This window comes from Helianthus annuus, chromosome 6 (assembly GCF_002127325.2).
Source record: "Helianthus annuus cultivar XRQ/B chromosome 6, HanXRQr2.0-SUNRISE, whole genome shotgun sequence".
Classification (NCBI taxonomy): Eukaryota; Viridiplantae; Streptophyta; class Magnoliopsida; order Asterales; family Asteraceae; genus Helianthus; species Helianthus annuus.
In genome coordinates this window covers 141,388,552-141,407,463 of record NC_035438.2, presented here as the reverse complement: position 1 = coordinate 141,407,463, position 18,912 = coordinate 141,388,552, and the positions used below count along the sequence as shown (strand labels likewise).

Here is an 18,912-nt window from a genome sequence, read left to right as displayed (position 1 = left end):
TAACCCTAAGCAAAGGGTCTCGCAATCTTGAAGCTTTGGCTACCCGAGGATCATATACTGGGCCAACCGCAATCCGTGCCCAAAAATCACCTCGCTCCTCTTCGCTAGGGAAGGTGGATTGATTGGCGAAGAACTCGGAGTTCATGTCTTCGTCAGTGTAAATACCGAGTCTTCGACCCAACCTTCCGATGGTCCAGTTGTGCCAATTACCCCCCAACCTGAAATTGATGCGTTTCTTATGGCGGAAGTCTGGATTTCTGCTTGCTTTTGGCTTCTTATATGAGTAGGTAGCGAAGAATTCCAACGTGAGCTCCAGATAAATTGGCCGGTCAATGTTGACCAATCTCAAAAACAGAGGTGTTTACATATTTTCAAGCCGGTTGCATTGGTTCAACTCCGGCATCACATCCCAATCCAATCTCCTTGGAATGCTGATTTTTTCGTCGAAGGCAAAGTTGGTCCCGCACGTTTTTTTCGTCGAAGTGGAGAAAAGGATGGTCTATCTGCATGAGGAATCACTGTTAGACAAAAAGGAGCAAGAAAAATTTCTTCCGAAACAGCCTAACACATTATTATGAAGCTTCTGTCCAACTGATCTAGGCAAATCGCACGGGCGTGCGTCACCGGGATCAGTAATGGTGGTCGGCACATGTCGGAAATGCACGGACGTGCGATCAATTGCACCCCCATGCGTCACCGAGACCACAGCGAACATCGTGAACAACCGCAACTGAACGACCGTGCCACCCACGGAACGACCGTGCGACGCGGTTTTCTGCAGATTTTCAACCCCCGAATCAGAACAGCAAATTTTTTCCGAAAATCAACAAATTTCGGTCAAACGGGGGCTAGGAAACCGACTGGTTGTTCACGAATTGCCTAATTCTAGCAAGGGTTAGGGTTTCAATTGTGTTTATGAAGAGAACCCTAAAAAACCTTGAAGAAATCTGGAAAATCTAAGCCTAAAACGAGATTAAAACTGAAGAACAACAAGAAATACATACCGTGCTTAAAGGATCTGAGAAACCGTGCAAAAAATGGTGGGATTTTGGAGAAGAAGTCGGCCAGGAACGATGGTGCAGTTAGGGTTCGCGAACTGTGAGAATGGGGTGCAGATAAGGGCTTTATATAGTGCTTGAACAAAACTGCCGCTGGCATGTCGCACGGTCGTGCGACCAGACGCACGGTCGTGCGTCTTCGGTGTTTACTGATCCTGGCACGTTGTTCTCGAATGCACGGTAGGTGCGACTCGGGGCGCCGGCTTACATTGGCACGGTCGTGCGACCCGTCGCACGGTCGTGCCATATCTGCAGATCAGTCTTTTCATTGCAGAACCCATTTTCAGCATCTTTTCCGACCATTTTCCGCCATTTTTGCAATACGCAAACTGTTTTAACATTATTCTAACGTAGATCCTTCGTCCGGCATGATTAAAAACTGTACACGACTACGAAAACCACCAAACACACCAAAAATACGACAAAATGGCAAAAACATAATCTTAGACAGTTTTACCCCTAAAGCGCATAAGACGCTCTTGCTACATTTTTGATCCTCGAGTCAGTAGCGTAGACTCTCCTCCCCACACTTATGATGTATGCGGGGCGTGGAGTTCGATAACCTCCACCGCCGACTCAATCGGCCCGACAACATAGAGATTTAAGGGATGCCCATTCACCTTTAAAATTACGCCGTCCGCGTTCTCAATCGCTACAGTCCCATACGAAAATACCTCCTTTACCGTATACGGACCCGTCCAACACGAATGCAACTTCCCTGGAAATAGACGCAACCTCGAGTTGTAGAGTAGGACAAGATCTCCCGCTTGGAATTGTTTATGGTCCTTCAAGCGTTTGTCATGCAATCTCTTGGTGCGTTCTTTATATAACATGGAGTTTTCATAAGCGTGTTATCGTAGCTCCTCTAATTCATGAAGCTGAAGGAACCGGGCTTCACCTCCGGTTTTTAGATCCAGATTTGCAGTTTTGAGAGCCCACATCGCCTTGTGCTCCAACTCCACAGGTAAATGGCATGCTTTTCCGTAAACAAGCCTAAAGGGAGTAGTCCTAATAGCGTCTTGTACGCCGTACGGAAAGCCCACAGTGCTTCATCTAGTTTGTCTGACCAATCCTTGCGGTTTGCACCTACCGACCGCTCAAGGATTCTTTTCAACCCTCGGTTCGTCACCTCCACTTGCCCGCTTGTTTGTGGATGATAGGGTGTGAATAAACGGTGATGCACACCATAATGGGACAGAGCTCTCTCCAGCTAAGTGTTGCAAAAGTGTGTCCCTCTGTCACTGATAAGCTCCTTTGGTGAACCAAACCGGGCAAACAAACTCTTCAGAAACCTCACGACTACCTTGGCATCATTGGTGGGCAAAGCCTGTGCTTCGGCCCACTTCGATACATATTCAACAGCAACCAGGATATATTTCTTTCCTCGTGAGGGGGGGAATGGTCCCATGAAGTCTATCCCCCAGATATCAAAGACTTCACATACTTGTATCCAATTTTGAGGCATTTCGTTGTGTGGCGATATATTTGCCGCCCTCTGGCAGGCGTCGCACGCACTGACCCACTTCTGCGCATCACGGAATATTGTCGGCCATTAAAACCCTGAATCAAGCACCTTCTTAGCGGTGAAATTGGCTCCATGGTGACCTCCGGTAGGTCCCTCGTGACAGTGGCGTAGAATGTCAGTTGCCTCTTTTCCCGACACACGTCTTCTAATCATCTGATCAGCACCAACCCTAAACAAGTAAGGGTCGTCCCAAATGTAGTGCTTGATGTCCGCAAAGAATTTTCTCTTTTGTTGGTGAGTTAATCCCTTAATCAGAATCCCGCAAGCAAGATAGTTCGCAAAGTCGGCGAACCAAGGCGACTTATCGCACATCTCGACACTCATCAACGACTCGTGTGGGAAGTTGTCATTGATTGAATCCCAACGCGTGTCATTGATGTCTCCATGCTCTAATCGAGAGAGATGGTCAGCCGCTACATTCAAAGAACACTTTTTGTCTTGAATTTCGATATCAAACTCCTGCAGCAATAAGATCCATCTGATGAGACGCGGTTTGGCGTCCTGTTTGCTGAACAGGTATCTGATGGTTGCGTGATCAGTATACACAATTGTTTTTGAAAGCACCAAATACGATCTAAATTTGTCAAATGCAAAAACAATCGTCAAGAGCTCTTTTTCTGTCGTGATATAATTCTCCTGAGCGTCGTGAAGAGTCTTGCTCGCATAATAGATCGGCTGAAAGTGCTTTTCCTTCCTTTGTCCCAGAACGGCCCCTATAGCGAAATCGCGCACGTTGCACATAATTTCGAATGGCAGACTCCAGTAAGGCGCGACTAAAATAGGTGCCTCAATCAACTTTTTCTTGAGAAGGTCAAAAGCCTTCAAGCAATCATCTCCAAAGATAAACGGAGCATCTTTCTCCAACAGACAGGTCATAGGCCTGGCGATCTTTGAAAAATCCCTGATGAATAGCCTGTAGAACCCCGCATGACCGAGAAAGCTCCGTATCGCTCTCACAGAGGTGGGAGGCGGAAGTCGTGAAATGATATCAACTTTAGCTGGGTCGACCTCCATACCAGCTTGCGAAATCTTATGTCCCAGAACTATGCCCTCTCTCTCCATGAAGCGGCATTTTTCCAGTTTAGGACAAGATTTGTTTCTTCACACCTCTTTAACATTTTCTTCAAATTTTCTAGACAATGATCGAAGGAGTCTCCAAATACTGAAAAGTCATCCATGAATACTTCCATAGAATCCTCGATCATGTCATGGAAAATTGCAACCATGCATCGCTGGAAGGTAGCCAGTGCATTACACCACCCGAAGGGCATACGCCGGTGGACGAATGTGCCAAAGGGGTAGGTAAAGGTAGTCTTCTCCTGATCCTCAGGAGCAATAGGAATCTGAAAGTAGCTGGAAAACCCATCCAGAAAACAGTAATAAGACTTCCCCGATATACGTTCCAACATCTGGTCAATGAATGGAAGCGGGAAGTGGTCCTTGGAGGTGGCATCATTGAGTTTGCGATAATCGATGCAAACACACCATCCTGTGACCGTCCGGGCTGGAATAAGCTCATTCCTATCATTTGTGACTACAGTCACGCCTCCCTTTTTGGGCACTACCTGAACAGGACTAACCCAAACTGAGTCGGATATGCGGTAGATCAAACCTGCATCCAGCAACTTTATCACCTCCTTTTGACAACTTCTTGCATATTTGGGTTCAATGGTCTCTGTGGCTGTGCACACGGCTTGTAATGGTCCTCCATAAGAATTTTATGAGTACAGAAGGAGGGATTGATTCCTTTGATATCCATTATCTTCCAAGCGATTGCTTTCATATGAAGTTGTAAAACGCTAAGAAGTCTGCTCTTTTCCTCGTCCGTCAAAGATGATAAGATAATAACCGGCAGACGGCGCTCCTCGTCTAGAAATGCGTACTCCAAATGGGGCGGAAGATCCTTAAGCTCCAAGGACGGGGGATCTTCAACCGAAGGCTTCGACTTTTCTTCATCCTCACGATCAATCTCTGTAAATCGATCCGGACTCTGGGAACCATCATCACTAATCTGATAGACTGGCTGCTCAAAATTGTGGCCCTCTTGCGTAATGCCATTGTAACAACTATTATTAACATCCATAATTAGAATGATAATTAGTCAATAAGGAAACCCTAATTGAAACACCCAAGTAATTCTGCACTAACCCTAAAATTTTCGTAACAATCGGAATCAGGATCAGGGCCCCTAAAACTCAGGGGGGTTAAACCCTAGTAGATGTTTATCTTTCAAATTTGCTGTAAAAGTGAAATTAATTCGTTCAAAATTACTCAGCAAAGCTACTGGACACGAAACAACCTAAGCTAGAAACTAGACCCGTCGCGCCACGCGACGGGTGCACCTATCTCTTTCGCGTGGCGCGAGGGAGGGCAAAATCCAGATATAAATAGGGGGCAGTGGCACTTGAATTCTGCTGGAAGTTCGACGTTAAAATTCGAATTATACACTGAGTTATAACAGAAATCGTTCACACACCCACTAATATCGAGTCGCTGCCACGGAACAGGGTAACTACTCGATCGCTATTACGATTCATTTTCCGGGATCAATATATCCAAAGAATGTCTAAGTGCCGCCCACTTTGGGTTATGCTTTGTCGTTTGTCGATAATTCGATAAATGAGTTGAAGCATTATACTTTGTCGTTTGTCGTCAATTCGATAAATGAGTTGAAGTATTGCACTTTGTCATTCATTGTGAGAATTTGATCTCGTGAGTTATCGTAACTGCTGTATTGATCACTAACCCTGTTTTGTGTGCATTATTGTGAAAATTAGGTTAACAGGGATAAAATCATATTCTGTCAGTACTAAATCTGCAATGTGAGTCATTCTCTTTTTATCAAGTGTTTTACAATACTCCAAATTATTTTTCAGAGTTATAATTACAGTGATTAAGTTTATGTAATCACCAATTTACAGCCGGTATGTGGGGTATTGTGCACAGTATTGTTATTATTGTTTCCTTCACATTAGGTGGGCGAGCCTAATTGTGACATACGTCACTCATTGGGACAGCCAATGGTGATATGACCACAGTCACAGAGCTGGTCTGTGACAAATACCTATTCTTGAATGTTGGTTGATAATAAACATATGTAAAAACCCTTAATACTGTAAATTATAACAAATCTATCGTTTTCATAAAATGAATGATTCACTCAGTATTTCCCCGCTGACAAAATCTTTTTCAAACATGTTTCAGGTGACCTGCTGTAAATCAGGAAAAGTGCTGAGGAGCATTTCAAGCTTAAAATAGTGGCTCAGTATAAAATAAAGAAAAATGTTTTGAAATAAGGATTTATCACTAAACTTATGTATTGTAAATTATCGGGGTTTCATCTCGAATTGTGAAATACAAATAATCGGGAAAAGTTTTGGCTTTACAACGATCCTGATGTTAAATTTCCGCTGCTAAACTCAATTAAACAAATATCACGGGGTTTCTGTCCCGCGGCTCCGGAAACGGGTCAAACCGGGTCGGGGGCCGTGACAGAAACAAGGTTGTATCAGAGCCACTGAGTTAAGCTGATTAAGTATTTAAACAATACTTAATTTTCCTGATTACTATTATGTGATTATGTGTTTATATGCTTTTAACTGATTATTTGTTAGTTACAGTATGAGTAAGCAAAAGTTGCAAGATATCTATCTTAAATTAGATAGATCAATTTATGAAGAGGGAAGTTCGTCCAAAACTAAAATTTCAAAGCTCCCTACGATTCCTGAGGAAGGAATATTTGTGCGTAAAGCACAGTATGAGAATCCATTATCTCCTAGAAAAAGGAGTATGATTATTAAGAAAAGTAAGGAGCAAATCCGAGAAAAGAGGATTAAAAAGGAAACCCAGGATTTAATCAATAAATCACCTTGGGAAGATAAGTTAGATGAAAAATGGGCAAATTTATATATGCTAGCTACCGTGGCAGAAAATGCAAATCTTTAAAGTACTCTAAATATAGTACTAGTATTTCTCATTAAATAAATAAATAAAACTGAGTATGTGTTTCCTTGTATTTAGTACAAATAGTGTGCAATAAAACTTCCATGTTATTTGTTAAACTTTGCCCCAAAGTTTTAACTTGATATTTTGTGCATTTTGCATATATGCTACACAGCATGAACGAGATATCTGAAGCTTTTCAGAACCTCAATCTGTATCCAGTGAATATAGAAGTTTCTCATGAATTTACGGGATATGTTGCTGATGTGGACCAACCTATAAAATCTTCTACTCCACCAGTGACCAAACCAAAAAGAAAGAAAAAGAAAAATTATGTATGGGGAAGCCGTATACGTAAGAAAAAGTCAGTTACAAAACCTCCTAGGACTAGTAAACCATTAGACAAAGGAAAAGCAATTATAATCCAGGAAAACCCTAATCAGCGAGAACAGGAAACTGAAGCCAATAATGAGTCTAGGCAAATGGAGGAACAGTTTGATCAGTATTCCCAAGAAATAGAAATAGAAATAGGGCAAGGTTCTAGAACAACTCAGGTAGAAGTTGGAGAGAGTTCTAATCAAAACAAGAGAATTACTTTTCAAGAGCAGATAGATATTTTACTAGAAAAATGTGAGACTATGCAACCTGCCAGTCCGGGTATTTTTACCTATCCTATCGAAAACCCAATCCCTATGAATTTTGCAACAACCATCACTGAACCAATAGTCCATGACCAACCTGTAGAAATGGAAGAATGGTGGACAAAGGATTGGCAATTTCAAAATATTGTCAATAACGCTTACTCGTTTCTTCCACAATTCGACCCAGAACCCCTACCTAATCCACCGAGGAGCAATGAAAATCTGGCGGAACTTCGCCATTTCGGTGAGGAGTTGATGGATGCAGGAAATAGAATTAAGGAAATAGGGGGACAGATTGCCTGGAAGTATGACGAGAGGGAACTCCGTTTCTAAAATGACAAGTAGGAGGGTGGTAAAACTATCTTTGTATAATAGTAACAGTAAATAGTGAAATCAGTTGTAACATAATGAATAAAACCTTGTAAAATATCGGTGTGTATTGATGCATACTATACTGATATGAAATGGAATCGAGAACTCGATAATTTTGGCTTTATGTGCTTTAAGTGTTTGAATTATTGGTATAAATTGCTAATTGCTAATTACTTATAATAAATTATCATCAGATGGCAAATCACGATAACGAACCAGTAAATGAAGTTAATCAATCGGAGCAACACCCAGAAGATCAATATATGACCAAACAAGATATTGAAAATATGGTTGCCCAAGGCATAGCCAATGCAATTCCAATGTTCGTTGCTGCTATGAAAAATCCAAACGATCCACAACATATCGTTCCTAGTAAACATACCATCGAAGATTATTTCAGTAACAGTATAAACGGGGGCAATGATCATATAAATCATGACAATGAATCTCAGCACACGCAGCGTCCTAAGAAACGAAAGGCTGCAACACCTGGTTGCACTTTCAAAGAATTCCTTGCTTGTAAACCCGCTGAATTTGCAGGCAACGAAGGAGCAACTGCAACACTGCGATGGTTAGAGAAAACCGAAGCAGTAATTGCAATAAGTAAATGTGCTGAAAAAGATCAAGTCATGTATGCCTCAAATCTGTTTAAGGAAGGAGCACTAGAATGGTGGAACACAGTGTTGCAGGCAAAAGGAAGACGAGTGGCATATGCTATGACTTGGGAAGAATTTAAGAATCTTGTCGAAAGAAAATTCTGTCCTGAGTATGAGAAGGAACAGATGGCAAATAAGTTCCTAAATCATCGAATGACCGGGGTAGATTGTCGTGGTTATACTTCGACATTCTTCGAATATGCGAGAGTGGTACCTAACTTGGCTTCGCCAGAACCGGTACTCATTTCTCGATATATTTGGGGATTAATTAGCGAAATTCGCAATATCGTTAAGGCTGCGAGACCTCGCACTATTGACGATGCAGTCGAATTAGCTAATACCTTAACCGACGAACTAATACGCACACGAGATGAAGATAGGAAGAAGGAATTAGCTCAGAAAATTACCCAAGGATTCAGGATGGGTAATAGTAGTAATTTCAAGCAAAGGGGAACAGGGCAATCTTCAACTGTACCATTCTACAAAATTTGCAAAAAGAGACATTTTGGAAAATGTAATAGAATTTGCAATTTTTGCAAAACAACCGGACATCGGGAAGAAAACTGCAGAAAGAAGTCCATAATTTGTTACAATTGTGGGGAAGCTGGACATATCAAACCAGAATGTCCTAAGTTAATCAACCCGGTAGACAACAAAACCAAGGCAGCTGAAGGAACTACTAAAAAGAATGCCAGAGCTTTCCAACTGACTACTCAAGAAGCAGAACTCATTCCGGATGTGATCGCCGGTACGTTCTTAGTCCACAACGTCTATGCAAAAGTATTATTTGACTCTGGTGCAAACCAAAGTTTTATAAATACTTCATTCTGTCAAGCTCTCAAGTTACCATTAACTACCGTTAGGCAGATTTTTATAGTCGAAACTGCAGATGGGAATTCAGTTAAAATCAATCAGGTTCTGCAAAAAGTAGAAATAGAACTTTTAGGTCATAAATTTGTTGCAAACCTATTGCCTATGAAATTAGCTGAGTTCGATGTTGTGTTAGGAATGGATTGGCTAATAGCCAACCATGCTCAAATCATTTGTGATAGGAACTCTATAGAAATTCAAGCACCTAATGGACAGGTAATTAAGATTTCAGGAGATAAACCTCGGAAGCCATTAAAGTTCATATCAGTAATGAAAGTTGCTAATTATGAACGGAACCAAGGAATAGTATATATGATTTCCGTAATCATTTGTACTAAAGGTAAGGAACTCAAGGAAATCCCTGTAGTCTCAGAATACTCAGATGTATTTCCAGAAGATTTACCTGGGTTACCACCAGATAGAGAGGTAGAATTTAGGATTCATCTAATTCCAGGAACTACACCGATAGCCAAAGCACCTTATCGATTAGCTCCTACCGAAATGCTAGAACTAAAGAAACAATTAGATGAATTACTAAGCAAAGGATTTATACAACCTAGTTCATCCCCTTGGGGTGCACCAGTGTTGTTTGTGAAAAAGAAAGATGGATCAATGAGAATGTGTATTGATTATAGAGAATTGAATAAGGTTACAATCAAGAATCGATACCCATTACCTAGGATTGATGATCTTTTCGATCAATTACAAGGAGCTAGGTATTTTTCTAAGATAGACTTAAGGTCCGGATATCATCAATTGAAAGTTCAAGAGGAAGACATACCTAAAACTGCTTTTAGAACTAGGTATGGTCATTATGAGTTTACAGTCATGCCCTTCGGATTAACCAATGCCCCAGCTGCATTCATGGACATGATGAACAGAATTTGTAAACCATATTTGGATAAATTTGTAATCGTATTCATTGACGATATACTCATTTATTCCAAAAGTCAAGTCGAACATTGTCAGCACTTACATGCACTCTTAACTTTGTTAAGAAAAGAAAAGTTGTACGCTAAGTTCTCAAAATGTGAATTTTGGCTACAAGAAGTGCAATTCTTAGGCCACATGGTAAATCACGAAGGTATACACGTGGATCCTGCTAAGATCGAAGCCATTATCAACTGGAAAGTTCCACAAACTGCAATGGAAATTAGAAGTTTTATAGGATTAGCTGGTTATTATAGACGGTTTATTAAGGATTTTTCCAAGATAGCTGTACCATTAACTAAGCTAACCTGTAAAGCCACTAAGTTTGAATGGGGACCAAAGCAAGAAGAAGCCTTTAGAATTTTAAAGCAGAAATTAACCAATGCACCAATCTTAGCTTTACCAGAAGGAACAGAAGATTTTGAAATATATTGCGATGCTTCAAAATTAGGGTACGGATGTGTGTTAATGCAACGCAAGAAGGTAATTGCGTATGCCTCCAGACAATTGAAAAAGCACGAAGAAAACTATACGACTCATGATTTAGAATTAGGAGCTATAGTTTTTGCCCTTAAGATTTGGAGACATTATCTGTATGGAAGTAAGTTTACTGTTTATACGGATCATAAGAGTTTAAGGTATATATTCGGGCAAAAAGAGTTAAACATGAGACAAAGAAGATGGATGGAAGTCCTGAGTGATTACGACTGTGATATTCAATATCACGAAGGAAAGGCCAACGTAGTAGCAGATGCCTTAAGTCGTAAGTATCATGAAAAAACAAAGGCGAGTCCGTGCTCTTAGAATAAACCTACAAGTAGATTTACGGGAACAAGTGAAGGAAATCCAGAAAACGGCAATCAAGGACGATGCCGAAGGAATGAAAGGATACCTAAAAGAATTGGAACAAGGAAATGATGGGATTTGGAAATTTCACCAAAGCAGAATTTGGGTACCTAAACAAGGAAATTTAAGATCAAAAATTTTAGAAGAAGCTCATAAATCTAGGTATACTGTACACCCAGGAAACAACAAAATGTACCAAGATTTAAGAAAGAATTTCTGGTGGATAGGAATGAAAAAGGATATAGCTGAATACGTATCTAAGTGTTTAACCTGTTCACAAGTTAAAGCCGAACACCAGAAACCCTCAGGTTTACTACAACAGTTAGAAATGCCTGTATGGAAATGGGAACTCATAACAATGGACTTTGTTACTAAGTTACCCAAAACCAGAAAAGGTAATGATGCAATTTGGGTAATCGTGGATCGATTAACCAAATCAGCTCATTTTCTACCAATAAAAGAAACCTTTAGCATGGAAAGATTAGCCAAGCTGTATGTGGATGAAATAGTATCCTTACATGGAGTCCCGCTCTCCATTGTATCGGATAGAGATAGTCGTTTCACTTCCCGATTTTGGACAAGTTTCCAAGAATCAATGGGAACTCGACTCAATCTAAGTACTGCATATCATCCACGAACCGACGGACAAAGTGAAAGGACGATCCAAACTCTAGAAGACATGCTCCGAGCATGTGTAATTGACTTTGGAGGTAATTGGGATAACCATTTACCATTAATTGAATTCTCCTATAATAATAGTTATCATTCAAGTATAGAAGCCGCTCCATTCGAGGCACTATACGGACGCAAGTGCCGAACACCCGTATGTTGGGCAGAAATAGGAGAAAGTCAATTATCAGGTCCAGAAATTGTGCAAGAAACCACAGACAAGATAACTCAAATCAAGGAAAGATTGAAAACAGCCAGAGGTCGCCAGAAGAGCTATGCCGACAATCGTCGCAAACCACTTGAATTCCAAATAGGAGACAAAGTACTACTGAAAGTATCTCCTTGGAAAGGAGTTGTAAGATTTGGAAAGAAAGGAAAACTGAGTCCCCGATATGTTGGACCATTTCCAGTGATTCAACGAATCGGACCAGTTGCTTATCGCTTACAGCTACCAGAAGAACTAGCTGGAGTACATGATGTATTTCATGTATCCAATCTCAAGAAATGTTTATCAGATGAATCTCTGATAGTACCTCTTCAAGACATAGAGGTAAATGAGAAGCTGAAATTCATAGAAAAACCTTTACAAATAGAAGACAGGAAAATCAAGTTTCTCAAACACAAACGACTCGTATTGGTGAAAGTCAAATGGAATTCCAAGAGAGGACCAGAATACACTTGGGAACTGGAATCCGAGATGAAGCGCAAGTATCCTCATCTATTTCAGTGAATCTCGAGGACGAGATTTTTCTTAAGGTGGGGAGGATGTAACAACTATTATTAACATCCATAATTAGAATGATAATTAGTCAATAAGGAAACCCTAATTGAAACACCCAAGTAATTCTGCACTAACCCTAAAATTTTCGTAACAATCGGAATCAGGATCAGGGCCCCTAAAACTCAGGGGGGTTAAACCCTAGTAGATGTTTATCTTTCAAATTTGCTGTAAAAGTGAAATTAATTCGTTCAAAATTACTCAGCAAAGCTACTGGACACGAAACAACCTAAGCTAGAAACTAGACCCGTCGCGCCACGCGACGGGTGCACCTATCTCTTTCGCGTGGCGCGAGGGAGGGCAAAATCTAGATATAAATAGGGGGCAGTGGCACTTGAATTCTGCTGGAAGTTCGACGTTAAAATTCGAATTATACACTGAGTTATAACATAAATCGTTCACACACCCACTAATATCGAGTCGCTGCCACGGAACAGGGTAATTACTCGATCGCTATTACGATTCATTTTCCGGGATCAATATATCCAAAGAATGTCTAAGTGCCGCCCACTTTGGGTTATGCTTTGTCGTTTGTCGATAATTCGATAAATGAGTTGAAGCATTATACTTTGTCGTTTGTCGTCAATTCGATAAATGAGTTGAAGTATTGCCCTTTGTCATTCATTGTGAGAATTTGATCTCGTGAGTTATCGTAACTGCTGTATTGATCACTAACCCTATTTTGTGTGCATTATTGTGAAAATTAGGTTAACAGGGATAAAATCATATTCTGTCAGTACTAAATCTGCAATGTGAGTCATTCTCTTTTTATCAACTGTTTTACAATACTCCAAATTATTTTTCAGAGTTATAATTACAGTGATTAAGTTTATGTAATCACCAATTTACAGCCGGTATGTGGGGTATTGTGCACAGTATTGTTATTATTGTTTCCTTCACATTAGGTGGGCGAGCCTAATTGTGACATACGTCACTCATTGGGACAGCCAATGGTGATATGACCACAGTCACAGAGCTGGTCTGTGACAAATACCTATTCTTGAATGTTGGTTGATAATAAACATATGTAAAAACCCTTAATACTGTAAATTATAACAAATCTATCGTTTTCATAAAATGAATGATTCACTCAGTATTTCCCCGCTGACAAAATCTTTTTCAAACATGTTTTAGGTGACCTGCTGTAAATCAGGAAAAGTGCTGAGGAGCATTTCAAGCTTAAAATAGTGGCTCAGTATAAAATAAAGAAAAATTGAAATAAGGATTTATCACTAAACTTATGTATTGTAAATTATCGGGGTTTCATCCCGAATTGTGAAATACAAATAATCGGGAAAAGTTTTGGCTTTACAACGATCCTGATGTTAAATTTCCGCTGCTAAACTCAATTAAACAAATATCACGGGGTTTCTGTCCCGCGGCTCCAGAAACGGGTCAAACCGGGTCGGGGGCCGTGACAGCCATCTAGGTCCCCACACAATAGATGTGTGTCCGAATCAATCTCCTCAATCGTGCCCTAGAAATGTGTGCTCACATACATGTCGACAATGTCAACATAGTAGAGTGCATCATCCTAACTCTGTGGGTGCTGCATTGACCGCTTGATGTCAAAGGTCACATGCTCATTATTTACTCGGAGGGTAATCTGCCCTGCAGCTACATCTACAATGGTCCGAGCAGTATTCAAGAATGGACGTCAGAGAATCAAAGGCACCCTAGAGTCCTCATCCATATCCAGGATAACAAAGTCCACGGGAAACACAAACTTGTCAATCTTAACAAGCATATTCTCAACAAACCCACGTGGATACTTGATAGAACGATCAGCTAGTCGAATGCTCATTCGTGTAGGCGACGACTCACCTAGATCCAACTTTGTAAAAACCTTATAGGGCATAAGGTTGATACTCGCTCCCCAATCAGCTAATGCATGGCTAACAGACATATTTCCAATCAAGCAAGTAAGCGTAAAACTACCCGGATCTCCCATCTTCGTGGGTAGACGATTTTGAAGAATGGCAGAGCAGCTTTCATTCATCACCACACAGGACATGTCCTCAAGCTTCTGCTTATTCGAGAGGATGTCTTTTAAGAATTTCGCGTATTTCGGCATCTGGGCTATTCAACAAATGGTATGTTTATGTGCAGTTGTTTAAACATTTCAAGGAACTTACCGTACTGTTTTTCGTTTTTCTGTTTCTTCAGCCTACCCGGATATGGAACTGGAGGAGTGTGCTCTTTGACTGGCTCCTGGACTTGTGCTGTACTTGCTGAGCCTCGCCTGGCTTGAACCTCGTCCGGTGTATCAGTCGGGACCGCTTTGGTGATCGGTTGTGAGTCCGATATGTTGGGTCCGGTAGTCTTGCCACTCCTGGTCATAACCGCATTTACATACCCTCGCGGATTTGGCTCTGTGTTGCCTGTAAGACCACCTGGGGGTCTCTCCGACATCATCTTAGCCAGCTGACCAACCTGGTTCTTGATATTCTGAATCGAGGCTTTCTGACTCCTCATTTCTCCTTCGTGGGCTAGAAAACGATCTTCGCTTTGTTGATGTCATTTTTCAGCTAATTAATTGTCACTAGTGGAGCTAATAAGAAGTTGAGCCATCATTTCTTCCACCTTAGAACTTGACTGAGGGGCTTGCTGCTGGGAACTACTCCCTACGCCCTAGTTCTGATATGAATATGGACGTGGCTGGAAAGGTTGGTTGTAAGGCTGGAATTGCTGACCATGAGCCTGCTGCGGTGCTGAAGCCCGCTGGGTAAATCCTAATGGGTTTTGATTACCCACATTCGCCCGCCACCCAAAATTTGTATGATTCCTCCATCCTGGGTTGTATGTATTGCAATAAGGGTTGTTCTGTGGCCTCACCTGGTTGCTCACAAAATCCACTTCTTCTTGACCCTCATACATAACCCCCTGAAAGCATGCACCAAGCTCGTGTGACACTCCGCACTGGTCACACCCTGAACTAGCTTGCGCAGCTATCTGGGACTTATCAAACTTCGCCGAAAGAGCTGAGATCTATGCAGTAATGGTTGTGTAGTCATCCACAGCATGAACCCCTGGGCGAGATGATGATGATGTTCGTCCTCTCTCACCGTCTCGACGCGAGCTAGACTTTAACGCAACTTTTTCGATGATGGCATAGGCTTCATTTGGCGTCTTCGTTCCCAGATCGCCTCTTGCATTTACATCTAACCTCTCCTGCGTGTCATAATTAAGCCCTTCGTAAAATGTCAAAACCAACTGCCTTTTGGAGAAACCTTGGTGTGGAACATCAAGTAACAAATCCTTAAATCGCTCCCAGGCCACGTGCAACGACTCTCCTTCGTCTTGACGAAAAGTCATAATCCGGTTCCTTAACTTGGTTGTTTTCTCAGGCGGGAAATATTTCTGCATAAATAGCTCCGCCAGCTCATTCCAGGTCCTGATAGACCCGACAGGAAGTGACATAAGCCAAGCCCTAGCTTTGTCACCCAGCGAGAATGGAAACAACCTCAACCGAACAACGTCCTCCGAAACATCCCTAATCTTGAACGTCGAACATACTTCGAGTAAGTGAGCGATATGTCGTCCGGCATCCTCATGCTCGCGTCCGTCAAACTGCACCGAATTCTGCACCATATTTATAATACTAGATTTAATTTCTAAAGTAGGTGCGGTGCGTCTATCGTAGGTCGAATAATGCTTGGCTCCATGCCTGTTCCTCCGGGCTGATTCGACTCATTCAGTGGTCGCTCGTCGTCCGCCATGATTATGTTTCCTACGTCCCCTGAGCCCTCGGCTTCAGCGGGTACCACCGGCTCGTCACCAGCTGCGAGTTGCAGCGCAACCGCGTGAGATCTCTCACGAAGACGTCTCCTCATATCACGCTCAGGTTCGTCTAAAGGCTCAACAGCGTCGGGAGCGAGGGTTGAGGACATCAACCTGCAAACGAAAAATTGACACACATGAATATTTTATTATTATAATAAGGCTGTTTTTTTTAAACAGAATTTCTGTAGGGGTTTAACATTTTATAAAAATTCAAAAAATGGGCTCGAATTTTTTATAAAAATCATAACAAATAAAATAATCAAATCGGCTAGTATAAAAATGATGTTTCGGAGCTGAAAATTCAAAGAATAAATGAATAATTAGTCCGAATTCGAACAAATAAATGAAATGAAAATTTACAAGTGTTTAAAATGAGCTTGAAAACGAATAAATTAAGTCAAAAACAAGAAATATTAACAAATAAATAAACGAATAAATAATCAAGAAAATATTCACAAATATTCACAAGTATGTACACCGATAAAATAATGACTCGGGTCGTTCCTAAAGCTCGCCACGTCCCCAGCAACGGCACCAAAAACATGACGTCTGCGCGTATACACATGTTTTACACTGAATTTTACACACGGTTCGGTTTTAAATTTATAATAATGATTTATACTTCAACATTAAAACACACACGAAAGGGCAAGTGTACCCCGTCATACATGTAGTAAAGTATCGGTAAGAACCAAGTGTCGATCCAAGGATGTGGGCTGAGGAATAATACTAAACCGTTGTCATTAAATTACCGGTAGGAAAATAAGTGAGTGATTTGTTAAAACTAAGAGTAAGACTAAAACATAAATTTTCATAAACATAATACACTCCAAATAAGAAAATAAATATATAGCCTTGCTTCATGCACAACCAAAGTATGTGAACTAAGTCGCTTTTGTCACTTAAAACACTTGGTCAATTTTCCATTTATTCAAGACAATTAGTATCCCTTTCGGGAATCCTAACATGACAATTCTTTGGAAAGCTAAAACGATAAACACACTTTAACCACCTAAAATTGTTCTTTAATGCCCAATTGACAAATGTCTATGAAAATCCCCTAAAGAAAAGTTAGTCATCCGTTAAGAGTTTTCTAATTTCACTTAATCAAGGAAAGTGACACCGATAAACACAATGTAACCACCGAGACAAGCATAAACTAGATTAAATCACAACCGAGTTCATTTTACAAATCTTGAACATAAATTCACCAAGATAGCAATTTTGGCCTAAACTACTAACTAAGCTAACAATTTATGCCAAGAATTCATAACACCACCATTTAACCCGTTAAGGTCCTTACGTGAGGGAAAGCTTTCTTGATTAACAATAATTACCCCTTATTAAACCACTAACCATTTCTAGTATCATGGTGCACATATTTTAAACAAGTTAAACTAGTTAAACAAGTTCAAAGTCTACTAATACATGATTAATTAAGCTTCTTCTTGCAAATATCTCAACTAACCACATACTGATCATCCAAGATTTATTAACTATAATCAAGAAATCAACATCAATAAACAAGGTTGCAAACTAATCATCAAGGATTAACATAGAAAATGCTTCAAAGTGTCCTTACAAACATAATTAACATACTAATGGTTGTTATTAAGTAAGGGATACTAGTGTTTTTTGCCCTTAGGCTTACAATAATACATAATCATCAATCTAAATGCTTGAACCATGAACAAAAACATGGAAAGATTCAAGAATCAAACCATAAACAAGCACAAGATTGAGAATCCAGATAGTAACGGAGCTAATCGGCACAATGGGGCTTAAATCCGGGTGAAAGCAAGAGCCTCCGGAGCCTGATAATTCGCCTGATAAGCTCCCAAAAGTCCAAAATGTTGAACTGATTGCTGCCTTCTGTTTTTTATAACTTTTTCAGAACGCACGATCGTGCGATTAAAGTGCACGACCGTTCGCTTTAAGTTACTGTTCACCATACCGTGTGACATCAGCAGATCTTGACCGGTCTTCGTATTGGCACGGGCGTGCCATTGGTTGCACGAGCGTGCATCTCCGAGGCTAGGATGGCACGACCAGCTGCACAGGCAGTGCATTGTCGGGCTGGGGCTTGGTGTCGGATCGGCACGGGGGTTCCTTCTGTCGCACGGTCGTGCATTCCCAAAGATGCCTTGCACTCCTGATCGCATTGGGTGTGCATTGCCAAGATGAGACCTGCTGTCGGATCCGCACGGGAGTGCCACCAGACGCACGACCGTGCAACTCGCCCAGGTCATATTTTTCCACAGAATCTTCGCAGCTCAACCGATTCGCCCGGAAAATCCTCGTTTTCATCATCTTCTTGTTTGGCACGCTGTTTTAGGCCTGTAAACAAAAATAAACCCGATTAAGTATCCGATTATCGGTTTTACGGACAAAAACGCGTAAAATGGGGGTAAAATGGGGGAATAAAACATATGTAATTTGGTGAATATCAGTGCACTTGCCCTAACGTGTGTAGAGTGATAGTCTTATATCATGTTTTATAAATTTAAAACTTGATTCGCGAGTAAAAAGTGCTTAAAATATATCTAATATTTATAACCACACCCTCACACGTCACTTCTAGTGCAAGTTTCATTGCACTAGCCCAGATAGTATAATTCTCAGTACCTTTAAGTTTTATACTAATAATGGTCAAGGCACTTGAATCACTAGGATGCAAGTAAAGAGGGGATCCTATATCTAACTTACTAATGAGAGTAATAGAAGGACCAGCAGGATCATCCATGATAATAGCACAACAGATAACAGAACAACAAGATAAAGATTACAAAACAAATAGACAATAGACAAACCCTAAGGCGAAGCTGTGTCAGGGACCAGATTC

At 40.9% G+C, this 18,912-nt stretch overlaps 1 protein-coding gene across 1 annotated transcript; it reads right to left on the bottom strand.

The window, feature by feature from the left end:
• Positions 1–13,944: 13,944 nt before the first annotated feature.
• Positions 13,945–14,699, bottom strand: LOC110892572. Its single transcript, XM_022139729.1, has 2 exons — positions 14,423–14,699; positions 13,945–14,366 (listed from the first exon to the last, which is right to left on the bottom strand). Exons 1-2 carry the CDS (start codon positions 14,697–14,699, stop codon positions 13,945–13,947), a joined length of 699 nt encoding a protein of 232 aa, XP_021995421.1.
• Positions 14,700–18,912: the final 4,213 nt, after the last annotated feature.